This window comes from Bombyx mandarina, chromosome 19 (genome assembly GCF_030267445.1).
Source record: "Bombyx mandarina strain Sakado chromosome 19, ASM3026744v2".
Taxonomy (NCBI): domain Eukaryota; kingdom Metazoa; phylum Arthropoda; class Insecta; order Lepidoptera; family Bombycidae; genus Bombyx; species Bombyx mandarina.
The window spans coordinates 2461949-2483247 of record NC_143225.1 but is presented as its reverse complement, the minus strand read 5'-3'; the positions used below and the strand labels follow the sequence as shown (position 1 = coordinate 2483247).

General features: G+C 36.0%; 4 protein-coding genes across 4 annotated transcripts; 2 read left to right on the top strand and 2 right to left on the bottom strand.

The window, feature by feature from the left end:
• Positions 1–1252: 1252 nt before the first annotated feature.
• On the bottom strand, positions 1253–4547 carry Aatf (Apoptosis antagonizing transcription factor). The gene is made up of 2 exons (XM_028169713.2): positions 3634–4547; positions 1253–2173 (listed from the first exon to the last, which is right to left on the bottom strand). The coding sequence occupies exons 1-2, from the start codon at positions 4407–4409 to the stop codon at positions 1285–1287; spliced, it is 1665 nt and encodes a 554-aa protein (XP_028025514.2). The 5' UTR covers positions 4410–4547; the 3' UTR covers positions 1253–1284.
• A 567-nt stretch (positions 4548–5114) lies between these two features.
• Positions 5115–10016, top strand: Orc1 (origin recognition complex subunit 1). The gene is made up of 7 exons (XM_089735244.1): positions 5115–6129; positions 6215–6311; positions 6641–6813; positions 7231–7328; positions 7669–7931; positions 8456–8654; positions 9209–10016. The coding sequence occupies exons 1-7, from the start codon at positions 5430–5432 to the stop codon at positions 9464–9466; spliced, it is 1788 nt and encodes a 595-aa protein (XP_089591370.1). The 5' UTR covers positions 5115–5429; the 3' UTR covers positions 9467–10016.
• A 173-nt stretch (positions 10017–10189) lies between these two features.
• Positions 10190–21299, bottom strand: LOC114239268 (BBSome complex member BBS2). Its single transcript, XM_028169387.2, has 11 exons — positions 21115–21299; positions 20547–20724; positions 19833–20062; positions 19235–19417; positions 18000–18204; positions 16469–16716; positions 15379–15564; positions 14024–14407; positions 11500–11663; positions 10790–10938; positions 10190–10392 (listed from the first exon to the last, which is right to left on the bottom strand). The coding sequence occupies exons 1-11, from the start codon at positions 21241–21243 to the stop codon at positions 10289–10291; spliced, it is 2160 nt and encodes a 719-aa protein (XP_028025188.2). The 5' UTR covers positions 21244–21299; the 3' UTR covers positions 10190–10288.
• Aos1 (SUMO1 activating enzyme subunit 1) lies at positions 11761–13336 on the top strand. The gene has a single exon (XM_028169386.2). The coding sequence runs from the start codon at positions 11896–11898 to the stop codon at positions 12913–12915; it is 1020 nt and encodes a 339-aa protein (XP_028025187.1). The 5' UTR covers positions 11761–11895; the 3' UTR covers positions 12916–13336.

Below are 21299 nucleotides of genomic sequence, written 5' to 3'. Positions count from 1 at the left end.
CTTAAAAAATATGCAATACCAACAGACCCGGCCAAACGTTGCTGTGGCTAAGGTTTTTGTTTCTAAATAACACGTGGCCGACTATGCTAATACCGTAAATTAACGAAGTAAGAACAATTGGATTTCACTGTATTGCGCTTACTAAGAAATAAATTTCAGTTATACTTTAGCCTCAGCAACACGTGGTGTTTATTCCATTAAATCGTAGCTTAGTATGTGAAATGTTGGTATTTTTAACACAGCGCCATCTATGAGATATTAATGTCAGACAGTATTACAATTGTCTGTAAAAACTGATTTAAGGCGCCATCTGTTTGAGACATGAAACTTACAATTAATAACAATAATCAACATAGGAAATGATTTTATTGTTATTTAATAAATATTGCGGCCATTAATCGAAATAAAAACCATCGTATGACCTAAGTTGGAACAAAACACATATTTAAAAATAATAGTTAAAATCGGTTCAGCAGTTTAGGTGTCCATCGCGGACAAATAACGTGACACGTAATTTATATAGGTATATTAAGATTTAAATTTTCAACTATTTATTTTTATTACTATTTATACAGGAAATATCTCTTTCGTTCTTAATTTAGTAATTATACCCCACTCTAATAGTTTAGGTCCCTATTTTTTAAATCTTTCCACTTGCTACTACAGGGCCATCTTAGTTGGCTCCCTTTCAGCAGACACCTTTTAATACACTAAGATAGTCCTACTCACTTCTGTGTGCTTAGTGAGAGTTTTTTAGCGTTCTCGATAGAGTAAAAGTTAGCCGAATTTTGTATGCAGTTGGAACAGCGCCCCTAGCGGCAAACGTAGGCAAACGATCCCATTCCATACAAATATGAGCTAACTTTTACGCTATCGAGAACGTTAAAAAACTCGCACTAAGCACACTGCCCTCCATATTCGGTACGAAACACCATATTTGGTGTTGACCAACAAGATTTTGTGTTTTTTTAACCACACTTGAGGTTAAAAAAACATAGCACATATATTATTTGGCTTTCTCAAGTCATAGACATAGACATAATTAAAACTACTTTTATGGTTTAATCTCACCTTTTTCATTGTCATTATATTATTTCAGATGTTTTAAATAGATACGTGAGTTTTTGTAGTCATGAACAACTATAGCTAACATAAAAACATTGATATTACACTTAATATTTTAGTACCGTAAAAGTAGGTAGTTTTAATTATAGGTTTTATTATAGGTTTCATTAAAATTGAATAATAGAAATTACATATTCACTGAATATATTTTATTTAGCATTATTTTAATTTAAATATATTTCCTACATCACCACTCAGTCCTGTATTATTATGTTCGAACATTTTTCCAAACAAAGAGTTGTACAATTCATTCGTGCTTTCTTCGGTCCATTTTAAGCACTTCTCAGGTGCCATGTAATTAACTAGCTGATTGTGTACTACATATTTAATCTTCCGGCCTTTTGTAGCTTTAGTATCCACTTTCCTTTTCATCTTACTCCTCATTTGCTGTAGAGCTATCCATTGTCTACTCAGCTGAACTGGATCAGATATGTCAGCAGACTTACATTCAATTAACTCTCTTAATAACTGGTGGTAGAAATCATTATCATCAAATATTTCAGGGATGTATTCATCATCATCTTTCCTGTTCTTGGTTACCTTTTCTGAGCCATTTTCATTGTTAACAGCTTTGCTATAGCCTACTATATCATACTCTGTTCTTTTTAATTGTGTTCTTCGTATTAATTTATCTCTGTCAGATAAGATATATGAAATTTGTTGCAGAACTGTGTTTGTTGGAGCATTTTTAATGTTCGATGCTGTAGCTAACCTAGTTTTTTCATTCCATTTCTGAATAGATGCATCTCGGAACGGTTTGAAGGCTTTATGAGATATTGAAATTTCTTTTTCATAGTCATCTAATTTACGTTTCTTTGGAAGGTTTGCTTGTACATTGGACTTTTTCGATTCGTTTGTATTTTTAGATACAGGAGATTCATCTTCTTCAGTGTCAGATGGAATTTCTTCATCTTCAGTGTCACTAGGTATTTCTTCATCGCTCTCTTGTTTCTGTTCCACTTTCGATGTAGCCGTTGAACGTTTGTTGGTAGTTAATGTTTTAGTTTCTGGGTAATTATTGAATAGTATGTTTTGCAGTGTTAAGAGTCTGAAAGAAGTAATGTAATTATAAATTATGGCAATATATGTATACTGGTGGTAGGACCTCTGTGAGTCCGCGCGGGTGGGTACCACCACCCCGACTATTTCTGCCGTGAAGCAGTAATGCGTTTCAGTTTGAAGGGTGGGGTAGCCGTTGTAACTATACTGAGACCTTAGAGCTTATATCTCAAGGTGGGTGGCGCATTTACATTGTAGATGACTATGGGCTCCAGTAACCACTTAACACCAGGTGGGCTGTGAGCTCGTCCACTCATCTAAGCAATAAAAAAAAAATAAAAAAAACTTTATGATGATCATCATCATTATCATCATTATCCTGCCCTTCTCCCAGTCACCTGGGGTCGGCGCAACATGTTTTCTCCTTCCATACTCTTCTATCATATACCATTTCTTCGCTCACTCCCCTCCTACCCATATCGTCTTTCACACAATCCATCCATTTCTTCTTAGGTCATGATCATTTAGTATTATTTATCGTTTTCACACACCAAAAACATGCTCTGATTTGTATGCCAACCCTTTCACGGTAGGGTTTTTTATATTTAATACATGGTGATATTAAAATGATCATCAATACAGCAACATAATATATCATGAGACATTATAAAGTCAAAAACTCAATTTTTATATTAATAGGCTATCCCACCATGAAACACATGAATGCTTCATATAGGAAATAAGCACATTAGAAATATATACCAACACACATTTATTAAAATGTCCTGATACTAATAATGCAAGTCCACCAGTAGTGAAAAATTAACCAAAGTAAAAATTAACCATTATTAAGTATTGAACTGGAACTAATTACTAAAGTAATTTAAACTGAAACATACAAAAAAATATATACTACAATGGTTAATCAATCAAGAAACAGATAATAGATTACGTTATATATAAATGTTTAACACCATATGAAAAATCAAGTATTTTCAATCAGGTCATGGTGCTCACCGATAAGCCTTATTTTACTAAGCCGTTCGGGTCACCTGTGAGAAATGTGAGGGTGCCAATGTAAGGGCTTCCTACAAGCCACAGACAGCAGCTATCTAACAAAACGCTTATGGAATTGTGCTGCTTGACCCTTTAGGTGAACTGGTTTTCAAATACAATAGAAACTTTAGTTTTTGTCAAGGTTATTTCAAGGCCTTTTAAAATATCATAAAAACGAGATGCTAAAAGTCATGAATTTTTTTTCTTCTGTGCAAATGTATCTGTAAAAATGTATCCCATTTTATAAATTTTAGAATGTAAATCTTGAAAATTACTAATTCCCTGATATTGGCTTGGTCCAAATGTTATAGTACACTACTGGTGGTGCACTATTAATAATACATTGTTAAAGAAAATACAATAAATAGATATATACCATTAAATATAATATGAAATCACTATATGATTAGATTCCAATATACTTACATACACATAATAAATCAATATACTTACTTATCTAAAACTGTAGCTACATTTAGCTTTGTATTATTACTTTCTTCCACAAATTCATTGCTACTCTTCAGTTCATTGTATGTCTCTGGCATTGGCATTTGATTGGCACTATTCACACATCTCTGCAGGTGTATCCTCATCTCCAACAGCCCTTCCCAAACAAGGAGTTGATTTCTTACACAGTTACCTTTCTTTGCTTCCTCAGAAATATTTTGTCTTTTTACATGTTGGAAATCCTCAACTAGCGGTTCTTCTAGTTGACTTATATCATAACCTTCATCTTCATCTTCATCATCATCATCGCTAACATCATCATCCAACTGTGTTTTTGTCTGAAATTTGGTAATACTATAATCATCACTTTCTCCGTCTGATGAATTATCAGAGTCAGTATCTGGTGCTTTTGTAAGTTCATCGTCTGTAATTTTATCTTCAGGAGTTCCGTCTTTATCATCCTGACTAGTTTTATCATAGTCACTTTCATCTCCGGACTCATCACTGTCATCACTAAACTTACTCAAATCTTTTCGCGTTATTACTTGACCTTCGTACTTTTTACTGACTTCGCTCAGTAAATTAACGTTACGTTTACGAAAATCACTGATGGCTGCTTCGTCCTCGCTGTCCGAAGATCCTAAATCGGCACGCGAAACGGTTTGTGGTTTCGTGCCAAACACTTGGTCGTCTTCGATATCCACTCGTGGTTTTAGTGTTAGCGCGTCGGCTACTTTGTCAGATAACATTATTTTCACCGATTTCTTAGTCTTTGCTTTCATTTTAATTTAAATAGTTTTTTTTATATTTAAAATTTAATTAAAATTATAAATAATATCTACAACTATGTATTCCTAACCAAAAATACCACTGAAGTATTATATCTATCTATCTCTTAGGTTTATGGCCTGAAGTATTATAGGTCTATGAAAAATACACGTGATATTGACAATAAAAACTGCCACTGTCATAAATATGACAGTGGCAGTTTTATTTTTTTAATAGAAAAAGGCGAAGACTTTAATGCCCGATTCGTCTCGACCTCCCAATTTTATTATCTCAAAAGGCATTCTCATAAACGAACAGTTTAAATTTCGCACCAAACACTCATGCATTCAACAAGAGCACCACCATATGGAGCTCATCTTAGTAAATAGACCTAGATCCGCCCCACAGGAGCCCTCTTTTTCGTAAATTATTTACTTAACTCTTGTACTTAATTTGAAATTGAAATAGATGAAATAATGCAGTACATTAGGAATTCTAAATAGATCACTTAGGTGTTGGATGTCATAAACTCTGCGTAAAATTGTGATAAATGAAATGTAATAGTTCAATGGATTTTCTCAACGAATTCTAAAACCTACGTCCAGTGATTTTATTTTATTTTTATAGTTTTGACCTTTGTTTTAAAAAAATACGAATGTTTAATTTTAGTTCCCTTACCCGCCAAGTAGACAAGTTAACCAAAAAAACTATCCCGTTGTCAAATGTCAATGTCAACATGGATTGTTGTGCGTTTCGGCGGGAACGTGCGGAGAAAATTTTTTTTAATTTAGTTGTCCATCAATGACTTTATAAATTTAAAATTAATGTAACATTATTCAGAGAATGAAATTTTTATTAAAATAACTTAATCTTCAAATACATATTAAAAAGTATATTTTCTGTCAGTATTTGGTTTTTTCATATTCGTTTTTTAACTTTTAGGAATGTTAGTGAATATTAAATTGACATAAGTTAATTTAGAATATTAGTTCAAACAATTTCTCACATTTTGAAACCCTTCTAAGTACGCAAATATGAATACCAACACTACAAAATCAGGTACTCCACAAACTCCATCCAGCCTATTAAAAAAATTAAGCAGAGTATCCATATCCGAACAGCGCGATTGGAGTGTAACAAAGAATGAAGGATCAAAATTGCTCCTAAAGAGAGCTATTTTAGCAGAGAAAACGGATAAAAGTTCTCCAAAGAAAACAACCCCTAAATCCAAAACTAAATTATCAGAGACACCTAGAAGCTCCAAAAAAGTAAGCCAAACGAATCTTGAGGAAGTGCTGTTGATGGAATTACAAGAAAATTCGGATGATGAATTACCAACTTTAATAATAAAACAGCATACTCTCACAACTCCGAAAAGGAAGCAGTCATTATCAAAAATTAGCGATGACACTCCTAAGAAAGTCTTAACCTTCAATGATGAGCAAAAAGGTACTTATGCAACAAGATCAGGACGTATAACCAAACAACCAATAAACTATCTAGAAGGTGAAATATCACCAGTGAAACGTACCCCCAGAAAACCTGTCAGAAAGTTTTCGGAGAGCGATGGTGACTTTACACCTTTAAAGACACCAAAAACACCTAGTACATCGAAAACACCAAGAATTACAAAAACACCTAGATCCCAAGCAAAGAGTGTATCCAAAAGAATATTAGTTAATCAATTGACACCAACCCTTCGTGCTAGGATTCACTCAGTTGACAATATTTGTGGTGAGCATTATGATTATTATTACATAATAACATTTTTTAATCAGCACTCTGTTATGTTTTTAATTCCTTGTAAAAAATATTTCAGATTATGTAAATGAGAACAAAGCATTGCCAGGCAGAGAAAGTCAAATGGATGAAATTCTTTCATTTGTTAGATCAAAACTTTTAGATGGAACTAGTGGGTGAGATACATTTCTTTATTGTTTATTGTACTAATTCTCTAGTTACTTCCGCTCCTGATGGCGCAATAGCACTACCTGTTTAAGAAGCCAAAATGTTATACCAAATGTTATAATATAATTCAATTTGCCAAATGACGTTTTTGTTTCTACTTGTGTAATAAAAAAATTCAATGTTTGTTTACTCTGTAACAGAGCAATCTTTGATATTATAATTTTTAAAGGACCAAAATCTTTCCATGAATTTGTCACTCTGTTAACAGTGATATCAAAGTAACTATTACTAATACTCTCATAATGCCCTACCACGATAAAGCTTGACAATCCCACAGGTGCATATACATATCAGGAGTACCAGGTACAGGTAAAACTGCAACAGTGTCTTCAGCTCTGCAGATCTTAAAGAAAGAAGTTAATCTACCAGAATTCCAGCTGGTTGAGGTCAACGGCATGAGATTAGCTGAACCAAGGCAGGCCTTTGTTCAGATATACAAACAGTTAACTGGTAAAGAGCTTATCAAAAAATTTATATGTATAAAATTAGTATTTTTTTAAGTAACTTTCAAATTTTTTGACACTTTATAAAAAAAAAATATATTTCAATTTCACATTTTCTTACATGTTTGCCTTCAAACAAGTTGTAACAAGAACCATTACAAAAGTTTATTTTATCCTTTGTTATTGTCTTGTTTTGTCATAAACATATAACTCACCTTCAGCTTAGTTTGAATAATGAGTAGAAGTACTGAAAGTAAACATTGGCAACAAGAAACTAAGCTAAGTAATTTAGTCTCTAAAACAGTTGTTGTTGTAACTGCTTTGAAGCTAGGACCTTGCATTAAAATACTATCGGCAAGGTTATTCATAGCATATAGGTATAAGCTTATAAGCAAGACTAATACTATTCAAAAAATGTCTACAGGTAAATCAGTAGTATGGGAGCAGGCTTGCTCATTACTTGAGAAGAGATTTACTAATATGGGCCCTAGAAGAACCCCTACTGTTTTACTTGTTGATGAAGTAAGTACATTTGTAAATACAAATAATAATTAACTTAATCAGGAATACAGTAATATGAAATATAATTGACTGATTTAGTAATTAGTAAGTACCCTTTAGTAGCCCCGTAGGGGCTGGAAATCTATTTTGGGACGAGGTGACCATATGCATTTAAAAAAATCTCAATACTTTTAAAGTCTTTTTAAAAACGGATTAGAAAATACAATATAGTGATTGGCATGCAATGCGCCGTCTTTAAAAGATTAGACTCCTCTGATTTAAGTCAATGTACCAACATTTACCGCAATTACAAACACTACTCTGCAAGTCTGCACTTCTAATTATACAATTCACTTTGCAGTTGGATGCTCTTTGTACCAGAAGACAAGATGTTCTCTACAGCATAATGGAATGGGCGTCTCATAATACTGCTCTACTCACAGTGCTAGCCGTGGCCAACACAATGGACTTACCGGAGAGAGCATTAGCATCTCGTGTGGCGTCGAGACTGGGTCTAACCAGACTGACCTTTCCCCCTTACACTCACACACAGCTTCAAAAGATAGTGGCTACTCGACTAGCTGGAGCTAATGTTACTCCTGACGCTGTACAGTTAATCGCAAGGTATCTGTCTGTAATTTTTTATCTCCTGATTTCTATGATTTCACTAGTATATTTTTTTATTGCTTAAATGGGTGGACGAACTCACAGCCCACCTGGTGTTAAGTGGTTACTGGAGCCCATAGACCATCTATAAAGTAAATGCGCCACCCACCTCGGGATATAAGTTCTAAGGTCTCAAGTATGACAACGACTGACCCACCCTTCAAACCGAAACGCATTACTGCTTCACGGCAGAAATAGGCAGGGTGGTGGTACCTACCCGTGCGGACTCACAAGTGGTCCTACCATTAGTAATTACGCAAACTATAATTTTGCGGGTTCGATTTTTATTACACGATGTTATTCCTTCACCTTGGAAGTCAATCGTGAACATTTGTTGAGTACGTGTTTCATTAGAAAAATGTGTACCCGCCTGAGATACGAACACCGGTGCATCGCTCAACACGCATGCACCGGACGTCTTATCCTTTCCTTTAGGCCACAACGACTTTGTATGATTAGTATGTTAATAAAATATATTTAAGGAAAGTCGCTTCGGTATCTGGTGACGCTCGTCGTGCCCTCACCTTGTGCTCGCGAGCGCTCGAGCTGGCCGGACCTGAAGGCGCCGGGTTGAAGGAAGTGCAGCAAGCACTAGCCGAAGCTGCTTCTAGCGCGCCCGTTAGAGCCATCAAAAGCTGCTCCCCTGCTGAAAGGCTCATGCTCAGGGCTGTAGCTGCTGAGGTATGTTATAAAAATGATATATGTCGGGGAAGGTCCTTAGTTTGGTAGCAAAACGAAGCGGAGCACGATTCCTGATAGGTGACAACATTATCATAATGTCGTTGAAACTCGGCTAACTTCGTGCTTCGACAGAGCCTAGCCTCCTTGAAGAGGAGGAGAGGCCCATCCTAAGAACTGCCATTCGTTTTGTTTGCTTACGTCAAGATAAGACTACCAAATTGTTATAAGACAGTAAACGTGTTTTGTGTACTTGCGCTTACTGTATGTATGTATCTGACGATGGTATCAATAATGCGGTCGCTAACTTTATTGATCGTGATGTTTCCTTCTTCTTTATCGTTTCATTCTAGACAGAATGGTTATAATAGTCGTGTAGTGTTGAAGGGCAGACTTTAGGAGTCTCACGATGTCTCGTCATTTCTCCCTGCTCCTACAGCACTCTTTTACGGGAACACCCGTCATGGTGTTTCGAATTACAAAGCAAAAATCTAATATAACAAATAGAATTTGAATTATCACAGCTTTTTGTAGCCATTTCATTTTGACATTTTCAGGTCGAAAGAACAGGGTCGGATGAAACTACTTTATCAAGAGCTCTGGCAACTGCTGCTGCCATCATAGCACTAGACGGGCGCCCATACAGATCCGCACCCAACATTCGAGCTCCCACGCCCTCACAAGCGCAAGCTATATGTGCTAGACTTGGCGCTATGAGATTATTGTTATTGGAGCCTAAACCGACTGAGCCCAGGCTACTGTTGAATGTTAGTCCCGATGACGTGCATTATGCGACAAGACAAATAACCGCATAGAATTTCGCAGAAAATTCTAGTAACAATTGAAGATTTCTTAAAGAGATTCAACCATGGTACCTGACGTAGAATTGAAATCGGTCAAATCAAACTACTTGAGGTTTTAATAACATAAAAATGACAATGTTTATTTTATTTTCTTTTGCTAATTATTAAATGTGATTGACTTGAGCTGAGGTAACACAAAAATTTAATTTAAGATATTTTGTTGAATATGGAATTTAATGTTTGTGTAAACAATTATTACTGTAAGTGAAAAATCTGTGCTGGTCACAACGCCCTTAATGATAATATATTAAGAATGACATTATGAGATTTTTTTAAGGAGCGTTTTATTGGATTCCGAGGAAACGGATTTTGTTTGTCTCCACAGATGTATTATCTGTTTCTTAATTCAGCAATGAGGTGGAAAAACTTTACATGACATGTTCTATTTCATATTGTGATCTATTCCGACTATGTATGACTTTTTTATGATGATTGTAAGATTTTTTTAGATTTTAGAAATGTCCAGCAAATAAGTTACAATACTAAAGTTTGAGATGAAAATTAGATTTCGACTTTTTTAATATATCCCTTTCTCTACTAGTCCACTAGGGACGGTGCGAGTCGAAATAAAAATTAAATACCTATTCAGCAACATTTCTAAGCACCCGCTTTTTGTATCAGATAGATAAATAAAACACGGTTATCACGAATAATGTTTAATATAAATAAAACCACTTAGTGTATACATTTTTTTTTTACTAAATCAATATAAATAGAGGCCAATAATACGCGTGAATTTCGAATATTGATCGATATATTTATTTATTAGGTTTCTTAAAGCGACTCTCCGACTTGAATGATTTTAATCAGCGCTTCCACGTTATTTTCCTTCACTGCATTCCTACTTGCGCTTACAACAGCCTTGCTGTATTTACCCACTGAAAAAAAAAAGAGTTCATAAGAATTCCTACCTTTTTGCTAAATGAGTGATGGACTTTTTGGCGGGAACGCGAGGCGCCAAGCAGTGCTGCCAACTATAATTTACTGTTTAGTACCAGTTAGTACCTTACCTGCGAAAGTTCATAAATCTGGTAAAATGAAACAGCTACTGGACGAAGCTTCTGGGTTTCTTCCAAAAAGTCTACCGAAAGTGTCAATATACAACCATCTTACTGAAACTATTTCGTTCCATCCATCTCGTTTCATTTAACTTCATACCAATTGATTAAAAGTCTTCAATTAATCAACTTCATCAGCGTCATCATTTTTGGAATACAATAAAGCTCCGACCAATATTGTAAAGGTAAAATTGAAATAAATATAAAATAATCTGACCTCGTAACCGCGCCGCCTGTTGTAAAATAGTATGCAAAGTTTTGAGTGAAGCCACGGCATGTTCTTGTGTAGCGCGTCGTACGTGGCATGCCGCTATGAGTTCTTCGTTTAACATCACCACCTCTTTATACCTATTCAGCATTTCTTTCCTAGAATTATTAACGTTTTTTATTAGATTCGGTTCAAGGGAACGCTAATTATTTGACGTTTACGTCCGAATATTTATCCTGTTTGCCTATAACGTTCTAACGACTAAAAAAATGTAGATTGTGTACTGATCTAACATACTTGTGCATCGCACTCTGCGAAAGGTCCAAATAAAGAAACCGGAGACATCGTTACGATGTAAGATCAACAAGCTGGCAGTACACGTCATAATGTTAAGTTGTGACCCAAGGCCAAATATACCATGGTCTCAATGCTGCCACTTACTACGAGGTGTGGTTGAAGTCTCAGTCATAACAGAACGTATGGCTAATTCTGGGTGAAATAGAAAGAGTAGTTGACAGACATTTACGATCCTCACAATATATTATATACTACCAGCATTAACAACAATAGATAAAATTATTGTATGTATAGATGGTGATATCTGCACACTGGAAAATGTCGAAAATGAGATATCGAGAAATTAGTATTTTTACTAGAAAAAATTCAAATTTTGACTCTGATATATTGTATATCTTCTTACTTCTAAAGTACAAACTCACAAATCATATGATGCTGCGTCTTGTGCAGCTGGTAATAAAGCTGTTATCAGCTGAGCTCGTTCCGCTGTTTCGGCAGCTAAGCGCGATCTCATTTCCCCTGCTTGAGATGCATTTTCCATTTCTTCGCGTAATTTCTTTTCAGCTTCTACGAAGTTTGCTGTTGACTAAAATATAATTACATGCTTTATAAATGTACGCTATTTTTGAAGAAACCGGTATCATTCTATAACTAATCGATTTAACATTTATTTCACCTCACTATTTTTAAAGATGGCGACGCGTCACTCACTTGCCGGCTTCGGTCAGACAACTGTCAAAGTTTGTTGTTTAATATTGAGGTTGTATCCAAATATCGTGCTAAATTTATTGAGATTATAAATAACAGCATTGCAAAAAATGGTTGGAAATAATGAAGTCGAACTTTCTGAGGCAGAAGCCGAACAGTACGACCGACAAATCCGCCTGTGGGGCTTAGACTCGCAGAAGAGACTACGTGCAGCGAAAGTATTAATCATCGGCTTGTCCGGACTCGGCGCTGAAATTGCAAAGAACGTAATTCTCACCGGTGTAAAAAGTGTGTGTTTGTTAGACAATGAGAAACTGAAACAAATCGATCTGTACTCTCAATTTCTGTGTCCTCCTGACAAGATCGGCGTAAATCGAGCAGAGGGTTCGTTGGAAAGAGCTCGAGGCTTGAATCCGATGGTCGATGTCACAAGTCATACTAAGGGCGTAGATGAGCTACCTGACAGCTTCTTTACGGAATTTGACGTCGTATGTGCAACAGGTCTCAAACAAGAACAATTCGAACGAATCAACAATGCTTGTCGCGACAGCAACAAAAAGTTTATCTGCGGCGACGTCTGGGGTACGTACGGCTACATGTTCTCTGATCTAGTTGATCACGAGTACTCCGAGGAGATTGTACAACACAAAGCCACCAAACGCGGGCCCGATGATGAAGAAAAAAATGCCCGTGAAACAGTTTCTATAACAGTAAAACGTCGAGCTATATATGTCCCGCTTCAGAATGCTTTATCAGCTGATTGGAATTCACCAGAGATGCGTTCTAGGCTACGTCGTGGTGATTGTGGCTATTTTGCTATGAAGCTCCTGTTACGCTTCAGAGATGAATATAACAGGAATCCTGACCCGGCTCGAAGAAAAGACGACATTAATTTACTACTGAAAATGCGTGATGAAATAGTTCGTGAATTGTCACTTCCAGCGAGTTTCATCAAAGATTCGTTGTTTTATGATGTGTTTGGAGTTGTGGCAGCAGCTGCTGCTGTTATCGGTGGAGTTATTGGCCAGGAGGTGGTCAAAGCCGTCAGTCAGAGGGAACCACCACATAACAATATGTTCTTCTTCAATCCAATTAAATGCTTAGGTTATACTGAACTGTATGGTCAATGAAATTAGATCTGTCTGACAAAAATATTGAATAACAAACATAGGTTTAATTGTAAGACGAAAAATGACTCCATTCAAATTGATTTTAATTGATATTTCATAGTTTGATAAATAGGAGCACTCATGGACAACTACAAAATCCAGAGAAACAATATTAGTAAAACTGTAACAAACCTATGTTGTGCTTAACCTTAAAAGATTATGACCAGATTTCTTTTATTAATACTAGTTCTCTGTTCTAGTAGAGCAAGATAGGATTTTTGAATACTGGAAACATGTGGTATATGCCATACATCAAGACCTTGACATATCTGTAATCAAGAAACTTCCTGACCGGGAGTCAAACTCTGAGCTCCACAATTATAGATATATTTGACTAGGCCAATAAGATGATCATTAAAATAAAGAAATCAATTTAGAAGAAGGATATGTTTTTTATTGCTTTTGAACAGGAATTCTCAAATTATTTTGGATAAGACCCATTTTCCAAAATGAACTGATACCTCAGACCCCCATGGTCAAATTACTTAAAAAATCTTTCGTATTTACTTTTTTACTATTAATACATAATGCTTATCATTTTAAAAACTTGCAGTTCTCTAATCAAATTTTAACAAAACAAAGTTATAGTATTTTTTTTTTATTGCTTAGATGGGTGAACGAGCTCACAGCCCACCTGGTGTTAAGTGGTTACTGGAGCCCATAGACATCTACAACGTAAATCGAGTTAAGTTCTAAGGTCTCAAGTATAGTAACAACGGCTGCCCCACCCTTCAAACCGAAACGCATTACTGCTTCACGGCTGAAATAGGCAGGGCGGTGGTACCTACCCGTGCAGACTCAAGAGGTCCTACCACCAGTAATTATGCAAATTATAATTTTGCGGGTTTGATTTCTATTACACGATGTTATTCCTTCACTATGGAAGTCAATAGTGAACATTTGTTGAGTACGTATTTCATTAGAAAAATTGGTACCCGCTTGAGATACGAACAGTCGAACACCGGTGCATCGCCCAACACGTATACACCGGACGTCTTATCCTCTAGGCCACGACGACTTCATTCATCATTCATCATAAATCTTTAAAATCATATGTTGGCACACAAACCTTTAAATCTGTCAAATTCAAGAAAACCGCCAAACTTTGCACCACATCTCCGGCGAGCCTCATATCACTAGTGGTGATCTTCACATTACCATCAACATTAAAGTTCATATCCAACGTAGACTGGTCTCTCAGACACGTCAAATTGACATGAAACTCTTTAGCATCCTCCGAGTTCAATTCCAACTCGTTCTCCAACAGAAAGTTCTGGTTAGCCCAAATACAAATCCTTTGGAGCCTCTCTGTTATTTGAAAAGTCACGTAACTGCTGTTATAATTAATTCGGTTTGTAGCATTGTAATTCATTGTGTACATGGCAAATCTTGGTAGTTGTTTCGTCATTTCAAAGATGTGGTACTGCTCGCTGTTCGGATAGCCGACGAGAGCCTGGGTGGTGAAGAAATTAAAAAAAAAACGTCATTGTTGGTACAATAAACATTAAATTTTTTAGTTTGGCAATTTGATTCCAAAGTGGTTCGATATTGGAATAAGTTGGTCACTAGGTTTATTACTACTGCCCTAAGGCAGTTCTTCTTGGAGAAACATGAACACCACCATCTGTCTTATGACATTACACGTAGTACCTACCTAAATGCTTCAGTGTAGAATTAAGATAGGTCACTACACAATCCTACATTACGATATGTGTGATAGGTCATCGGCTTTCAATGAAGTTGTATATAATGTGTCAAGAAACGATGTCTGGTGATATTGACATCGGGGGCTCCAGCAACCTCTTAACAAAGGAGGATCTCTAAGTTAGTCTGCTCGTCTGGGCCAAAGAAGTATTATCATGTGGTAAAAGAGTTATCATTTCAAGATATGAGCAGAAAACATCATAGAAAATGTTTAAAACAACTGCTATCACTCTGGTCAACCTGAAAGAAATTACTTATTGCAAGGTGGTATTAATTGCAAGATGGCGGATAATACCGAAGTATCCGGGTATTATAGCACGTTTTTACCATGACCACTGTTATATGTTATTCTTCTACGAGCGCTTAGACGTAACTTTAAATATAATAATATGACAATTAATATCATGTAGGATCCACCGGCGCAGCATTTCATTAAATTGTTTTAGATGCTCAAACACTATTCGGTGTTATGTACTTACCAGGAACCGTAGCCAACTTTGTCAATGCCACCCTTTATCTTCAAATATGAAAGCGAAATCTCAATTCTATTATATATCTACCGGCCATACCAACATTCGAACATAATCTGGCAAAATTTGACAAGATTTTGGTACCTATCCACACTCTTCGCGGAAAATGCTTGCTTTCTTAGTAGTTCAAGATAAAATTGCTATTATAAATCAATTTTGATTTACGTAGAATGAAAATTATTGAACTTACTTTGATGTGCACGTCGACGGGTACATCTCTAGGGGGATGCAAAGGCACATGTAATATGGGACGGATTTGGGAAAGCGGGGGGTGACGCGCCAATGTTTCGCCTGATTTAAATATACCTTCAGCTAATATTAGCGCTGCTCTGACGATGGTCTCGTTGTTCGTCGATATGGCAAGATTTAAACAACCCTGCAGGAATTATTTCCGTATGTGATTATTTTATTAAAGACTAGCGACCCGCCCTCGCTTCGCTTCGGAAACATTAAAACACACATGAAACCAAAAAAATAAAAATAATAAAAAAATAAAAAAAAGTAGCCTATGTTCATCAGGGACAATGTCGGCTTCTAATGGAAAAAGATTTTTTCAAATCGGTCCAGTAGTTTCGGAGCCTATTCGAAACAAACAAACAAACAAATCTTTCCTCTTTATAATATTAGTATAGATAGTATAGACGAGCTGGCGTAGTCCAAAGGATAAGAACTTAGTAATCAATGGATCGAAGTTTTTAGAATTATTTATTATGCACCTAAGTAATAGGAGCTATTATGGCCTTTAATCTCTAAGTTTTTTATTACTAATGTCGCTGGTTATTTGAGCACATAGACATCAAAAACGTAAATGCCACCACCCATTGAGACATGAATTCTAAGTCAATTTTACAGTAAAACTGCTGCCCCACACTTCACATCGAATCGCATTACTGCTTCACGGCAGATGGCAGGGCAGTGGTACCTACCCGTGCGGGCTTACAAAATCCCCTACCACCAGTAATTACGCAATTTATAATATAATATTTAGTAATTTGTGAACTTTTGTCAGATACATATTTCATTAGAAAAATTGGTATCTGCCTGCGGGATTCGGACACCTACCCGTGGAGATTTACAATACGCCTTATCGCGAGCTACCTACCTTTTAATCGCTACGTTTCTACTACGGCTTGTTAAACTAACCTTGAGATAATTTAAGGATTAATATGGACGGCACATGCATGAATTTTCACTTGACTTAGTCGATAGCCTCTTTCCCTGCTTTTACAGCAACAAAAAAGCTTCAAGTTATAATTTAAAGTTAATTACGATTAGCTTACCTCGTCGAGAGAATGGACAACAGCAACCTGTAATCTGGTATTAGTAGGCATTGCGGTAGTAGGACGATCGTCTTCTAAATCAGGCATAACCGCACTTGCAGCGTTAGCTTCATAATGCTGTAACTCTAGCATCAGAGCCTGTTTTTTGTTCAACAACTCTGTTATTGCCAGGCGGTCTTCCTCTGTTGCTGGATTCTTGGTGGTGTCGTTGAATCCGCTACTCTCTTGCGTTGGAGAATAACCTAAAACTGATAAACCAGATATTATTTAATAGATGGAGACTTTACTTTTCGTAATAATAATATAACACTTTATTTAACACCATATGTACAGAGTAAGCATATAAAACAAATAATAGACGGTGACATAAATTGGCGGCCTTATCGCTGAAAGCAATCTCTTCCAGGCAAACTTGTAGGGAGAGGAATAAGCGAACTGGACGGTGCTATATCTTAATAAACTTTCATATAAATATATACTTCTATACACATACCTACTTTTCGTATTTAATTTTCACATTATGTGCCATTTTATTATATTCAATTCGAACGCTGAAGAAATTTTAATGGTCTTGACCGTTTTATCGTGATGTTAACCTTTATGTTTTTGTGCCTAAATAACTATAAGAGACCGAAACATATGACAATCTGATGGTCCAAGGTGAGGGCTATATGGTGGATGCATCAACAATCCCCAAAAAAGCTTGAAAGAAACCGACCTAGTAAGAAATTTAATGAATAATTTCATTGTTTGATTTTACACTTACTTATTAACATTATTATCGTGTAATTAACACTAATAATACTATATTTCAAGTTTGAAAACAAACTATGAAAATTATCCATCTTAAACTTATTAGATCAGCGACAAAGATTATAAAATATGAAGTTCTCAAATTAATTTCTATTTAGAATTGTGAACTAAATTACATTACAAAATGTCGTTTCTTAGTTTTTACTGGTAGTAGTTGTACTTTGCTATGTAATTAAAACAAATAAAATAAAATACATACCTACTTTGTTTTACAGAGCTAAGTGACTAATTAACTATTAAACGAATTTCTGTCCGAAATCCAGGATGCTAACATATTTGCCGATAGTTGGGGAATACTTTTCCAAAAATTCCAAAATAATGTTATTTTTAGCATAATAATAGTACTTAATAATTTTAATAATGTTTTTTGTGTTAAGGAGTCAGGCGTTTTGGTGCAAACTGTAAGCCTGACTTTGTATTGAATAGAATAAATAAATAAATAAATAAAAGGAAGCTAATCAACATCGTAATAATCTTAATAATCATTACTTGACATACCTAATAATCAAAGGGACAAAATAGAAGTTTATACATAATTTTATTTTTTATATTGTATAGATGGGTGGATGAGCCTGGTGTTAAGTAGTTACTGAAGCCCATAGACATCTACAACGTAAATGCCGTCACCTACCTTGAGATATGGGTTCCAAGGTCTCAGTGCAGTTAGTTACTTAGTTCTTTAACTATACTTTAACACTAATTCTATCATGATCGTTACCTTCTCCTCTAACCGAAACACAGACAAGATCTGGAGTGCCCAGAGCTCTATAGTCCGCCAAAAGCATTGCAGCTGCACTGGCTCTCATCTGAACTCTGCGTAGCACCCTGCCCGAGGATCCGTCCCGCCAGTCCACGCGCCCATTACTCCAGCAGCAAGCGAGGGCCTCGCCTGACCATTGAAGCGATATAGCGTTTTGTTTTGACTGTAAATTTATTTTCGTTAATAGGCACCTAACAAGTATCCAGAGGCAAATTTCGGTGTACCTCATTAAATTAAAAATAGTTTTTAGTTATGATTGTACTTCATTAAGGTAAGTAGGAAATGCGACTTAAAACATAATAAATAATAGTCTAAAAAAACTAACAAAATACGCTTTTATAGAAAATCCAACTAAAAAACCGTTTAAAAATAGAAAATAAATTTTAATAAATTTGAATTAAAAATAGTGTAAGAAAAAATGATTTAATTGTAAAAAAGCGTTTTTTAATATTGAATTGTCTTCGATCCTTAAACCTTCGATTGACTTGAAACTTGGTATCCATTTAGAAAATACATGTACTTAATGGATGGGCTAATATTTATATGAGTGTTGGACTCCCTACACCAGTTGCGGGGGCGTTAATGATGAGAATCTTTGTGGGGGTGAGAAATTTTAATGATAATGTTAATTTTAAATGCCCAGCGAAGCGGACGGGTACAGCTAGCCTTCTATCTATATATATAAAAATGAATTGCTGTTCGTCAGTGTCGCTAAAACTCGAGAACGGCTGGACCGATTTGCTAATTTTGGTCTTGAATTATTTGTGGAAGTCCATAGAAGGTTTAAAAGGTAAATAGATATGAAAATGCTCGGAATTAAATAAAAATAACAATTTTATTTTTCCTTGGATGTGTCCCCCGTGGGACGGATTCTTTTGTTTGTTTTAAGTTTATTTTATACAAAAGTTTAGTTCTTTTATTTATCGATTGAGGCACTATGACGTCTGCCGGGTCAGCTAGTACCTAATAATTTTATAAGTGTTATTTTTATAATATAAACAAAATTTTGTTATTTCATCGAAAAAAGGAGATTTTTAAACGGGTGTTAGATACGTATTTAGCTTGGGAAAATAGTCGCATCGCTCGATACGAGTGCACCGGAATAAAACAAGAGAATACCCGAAGGGCACGTGTCCCACACGATATTCACTAAGCTAATTCATAAAGCTAACTTTAAACTTTAATCTATTCACCTTAACTCTCCACAGTCGCACACCGTCCTCATAAATACCTATGGTACCGTTAGCTAATCCGTATGCAAATCGCACATCGGATATGACCGACAAGCACACCACGGGCCCTGTTTCTGCTATTTCCGCAACGAACTGATTATTCTTGAGCACTCTAATAAAGGAATCTTCGGAGCCCACAATCAGCTGTAAAATAATTTAATTTCACAGTATGGAGGGGTATCAAACATTTTTGTTCTAGTGCCGGTATCAACCTCTATTGCGACCCCCTTAGGCAAATAGGTAGGGAAAAAAAACTTCTAGACAGAAATAAGTAGGAACCTAAGTAGGAAGACTCAGGATATTCTACCACCACTGGTAGGAACTTATGTTAATTTACAAACTCAGTTTTTATTATACGAAGTTTTTCATTCTTCGCGATAGTGGTTCGCGTACACAGTTAGATACCTACCTACGTAAGTAAATCTGGTACTGTTGTGTCATCGATATGGATGGATATGGACATCTTATCCGTTAAGACCCGGACGCTCCAATACGTTTAGGAGCCCCAACACGCTTACCAACGCAAATAAGTTAAAAAAAAACTGATTCAAAAACTTACCTCACTTTCACCGTCTCTGTCAAAGTCAAAAGTGATCATCGCGGTAACTTTCCCGCCAACCACGTTCCAAAACGCCTCATTGCCTTCCCAAGTGAGACCTAAAACCGAGCTGTTTCCCCCTACAATGGCTAAAGTCTTCGTATACTTTCCGAAGATTCCTGCTACAATAACATTTACGCCGTCTGGTGCCTCTTTGAAGAACAGATCTGAATTATCGTGAACGTCGTAGGCTGTAAAGAAAAATCCAAAATATTTTTTTAGTTTACGAGAAAATCGATGACACATGCGCGGGAACGTTTAATTTTTTTTTATTGCTTAGATGGTTGGACGATCTCACAGCCCACTTGGTGTTAAGTGGTTACTGGAATCCATAGACATCTACAACGTAAATGCGCCACCCACCTTGAGATATAAGTTCTAAGGTCTCAGTATAGTTACAGCGGCTGCCCCACCCTTCAAACCGAAACGCATTACTGCTTCACGGCAGAAATAGGCGGCATGGTACCTACCCGCGCGGACTCAGAAGAGGTCCTGCCACCAGTATATGATACAGACTTATGTGACTCCCTACACCAGCTGCGGGGGCGTTAATGATGAGACTCTTTGTGGGGGTGAAAAATAATAATGTTAATTTTAAATGCCCAGCAAAGCGGGCGGGTACAGCTAGTAACTAATAAATATGATTACAAAAAATAGAGAAACACGTTATTTCACCTAGGATTTGCGTAGGTGAACCGATTAGAAGAATATCTCGATTAGTGTCTGGACGCAGAGGCCCGGCGGCTAGAGCTATCACGGCTTGACTCAAATTCAGCTCTGAAATTTCCCTGTGGTTTTCAGATCTTTGAGCGCGCCCACTGATAGCTCCGACGTGAGGATGATGTATTATTATCTAAATTCAATAATAAAATTCAAAAATATGCTAAAAAAATTGTGAATTAACGGTAAACTAAAAAGCTTATAGGTGCTATTTGTTTCTTTGAAAATTAAGTTGGTAATTGTTAGGTTGTTTTATAAAAAATGTACCTATATCATTGATAAGTGCTCAATTAGATGCGATTCTCTTAAGACAAAAAGACACAATTACCAATGTTTTGCCTGGATGAAGATATCGGCAAAATTTAAGTGACCGAATTGTTATTTAAGTATTCGTGTAAGCTATTTATATATTAAGCAAATGTTTAATAATATAACGTTATTTTGCTTATTAAACACAATTTATTTATTTATTGATGTGAATGTTTTTATGTCAAATCACCATAAAAATAATTCGTAAACATACTTTATCGTAGCCAGCAGATGCCGTGAGACAAGCATGTGTCCCGTCATATTTGGCTAACGTCACTATTCCGGGATTTACTTTATGATTTAATTCTAATTTAAATACTGGCTGCACAGTAGACACATTCATTTTGTTTTATTCGACTCCCTGATTTCATTTGTTTTCAATCGTGTCACTATGGTTAC

What these genes read in the sequence shown, in the direction of transcription:
- Aatf (XM_028169713.2), bottom strand. Translation starts at nt 4,409, where the DNA reads ATGAAAGCAAAGACTAAGAAATCGGTGAAAATAATGTTATCTGACAAA. An exon ending in GTAGCTACAGTTTTAGATAA is followed by an intron (nt 2,174 to 3,633) that starts GTAAGTATATTG and finishes TACTTCTTTCAG; the next exon opens with ACTCTTAACACTGCAAAACA.
- Orc1 (XM_089735244.1), top strand. Translation starts at nt 5,430, where the DNA reads ATGAATACCAACACTACAAAATCAGGTACTCCACAAACTCCATCCAGC. An exon ending in CTTTTAGATGGAACTAGTGG is followed by an intron (nt 6,312 to 6,640) that starts GTGAGATACATT and finishes ACAATCCCACAG; the next exon opens with GTGCATATACATATCAGGAG. An exon ending in GATATACAAACAGTTAACTG is followed by an intron (nt 6,814 to 7,230) that starts GTAAAGAGCTTA and finishes AAATGTCTACAG; the next exon opens with GTAAATCAGTAGTATGGGAG.
- Aos1 (XM_028169386.2), top strand. Translation starts at nt 11,896, where the DNA reads ATGGTTGGAAATAATGAAGTCGAACTTTCTGAGGCAGAAGCCGAACAG.
- LOC114239268 (XM_028169387.2), bottom strand. Translation starts at nt 21,243, where the DNA reads ATGAATGTGTCTACTGTGCAGCCAGTATTTAAATTAGAATTAAATCAT. An exon ending in TTGTCCATTCTCTCGACGAG is followed by an intron (nt 15,565 to 16,468) that starts GTAAGCTAATCG and finishes TAATTCCTGCAG; the next exon opens with GGTTGTTTAAATCTTGCCAT. An exon ending in ACAGGCGGCGCGGTTACGAG is followed by an intron (nt 10,393 to 10,789) that starts GTCAGATTATTT and finishes TTTTTTTTTCAG; the next exon opens with TGGGTAAATACAGCAAGGCT.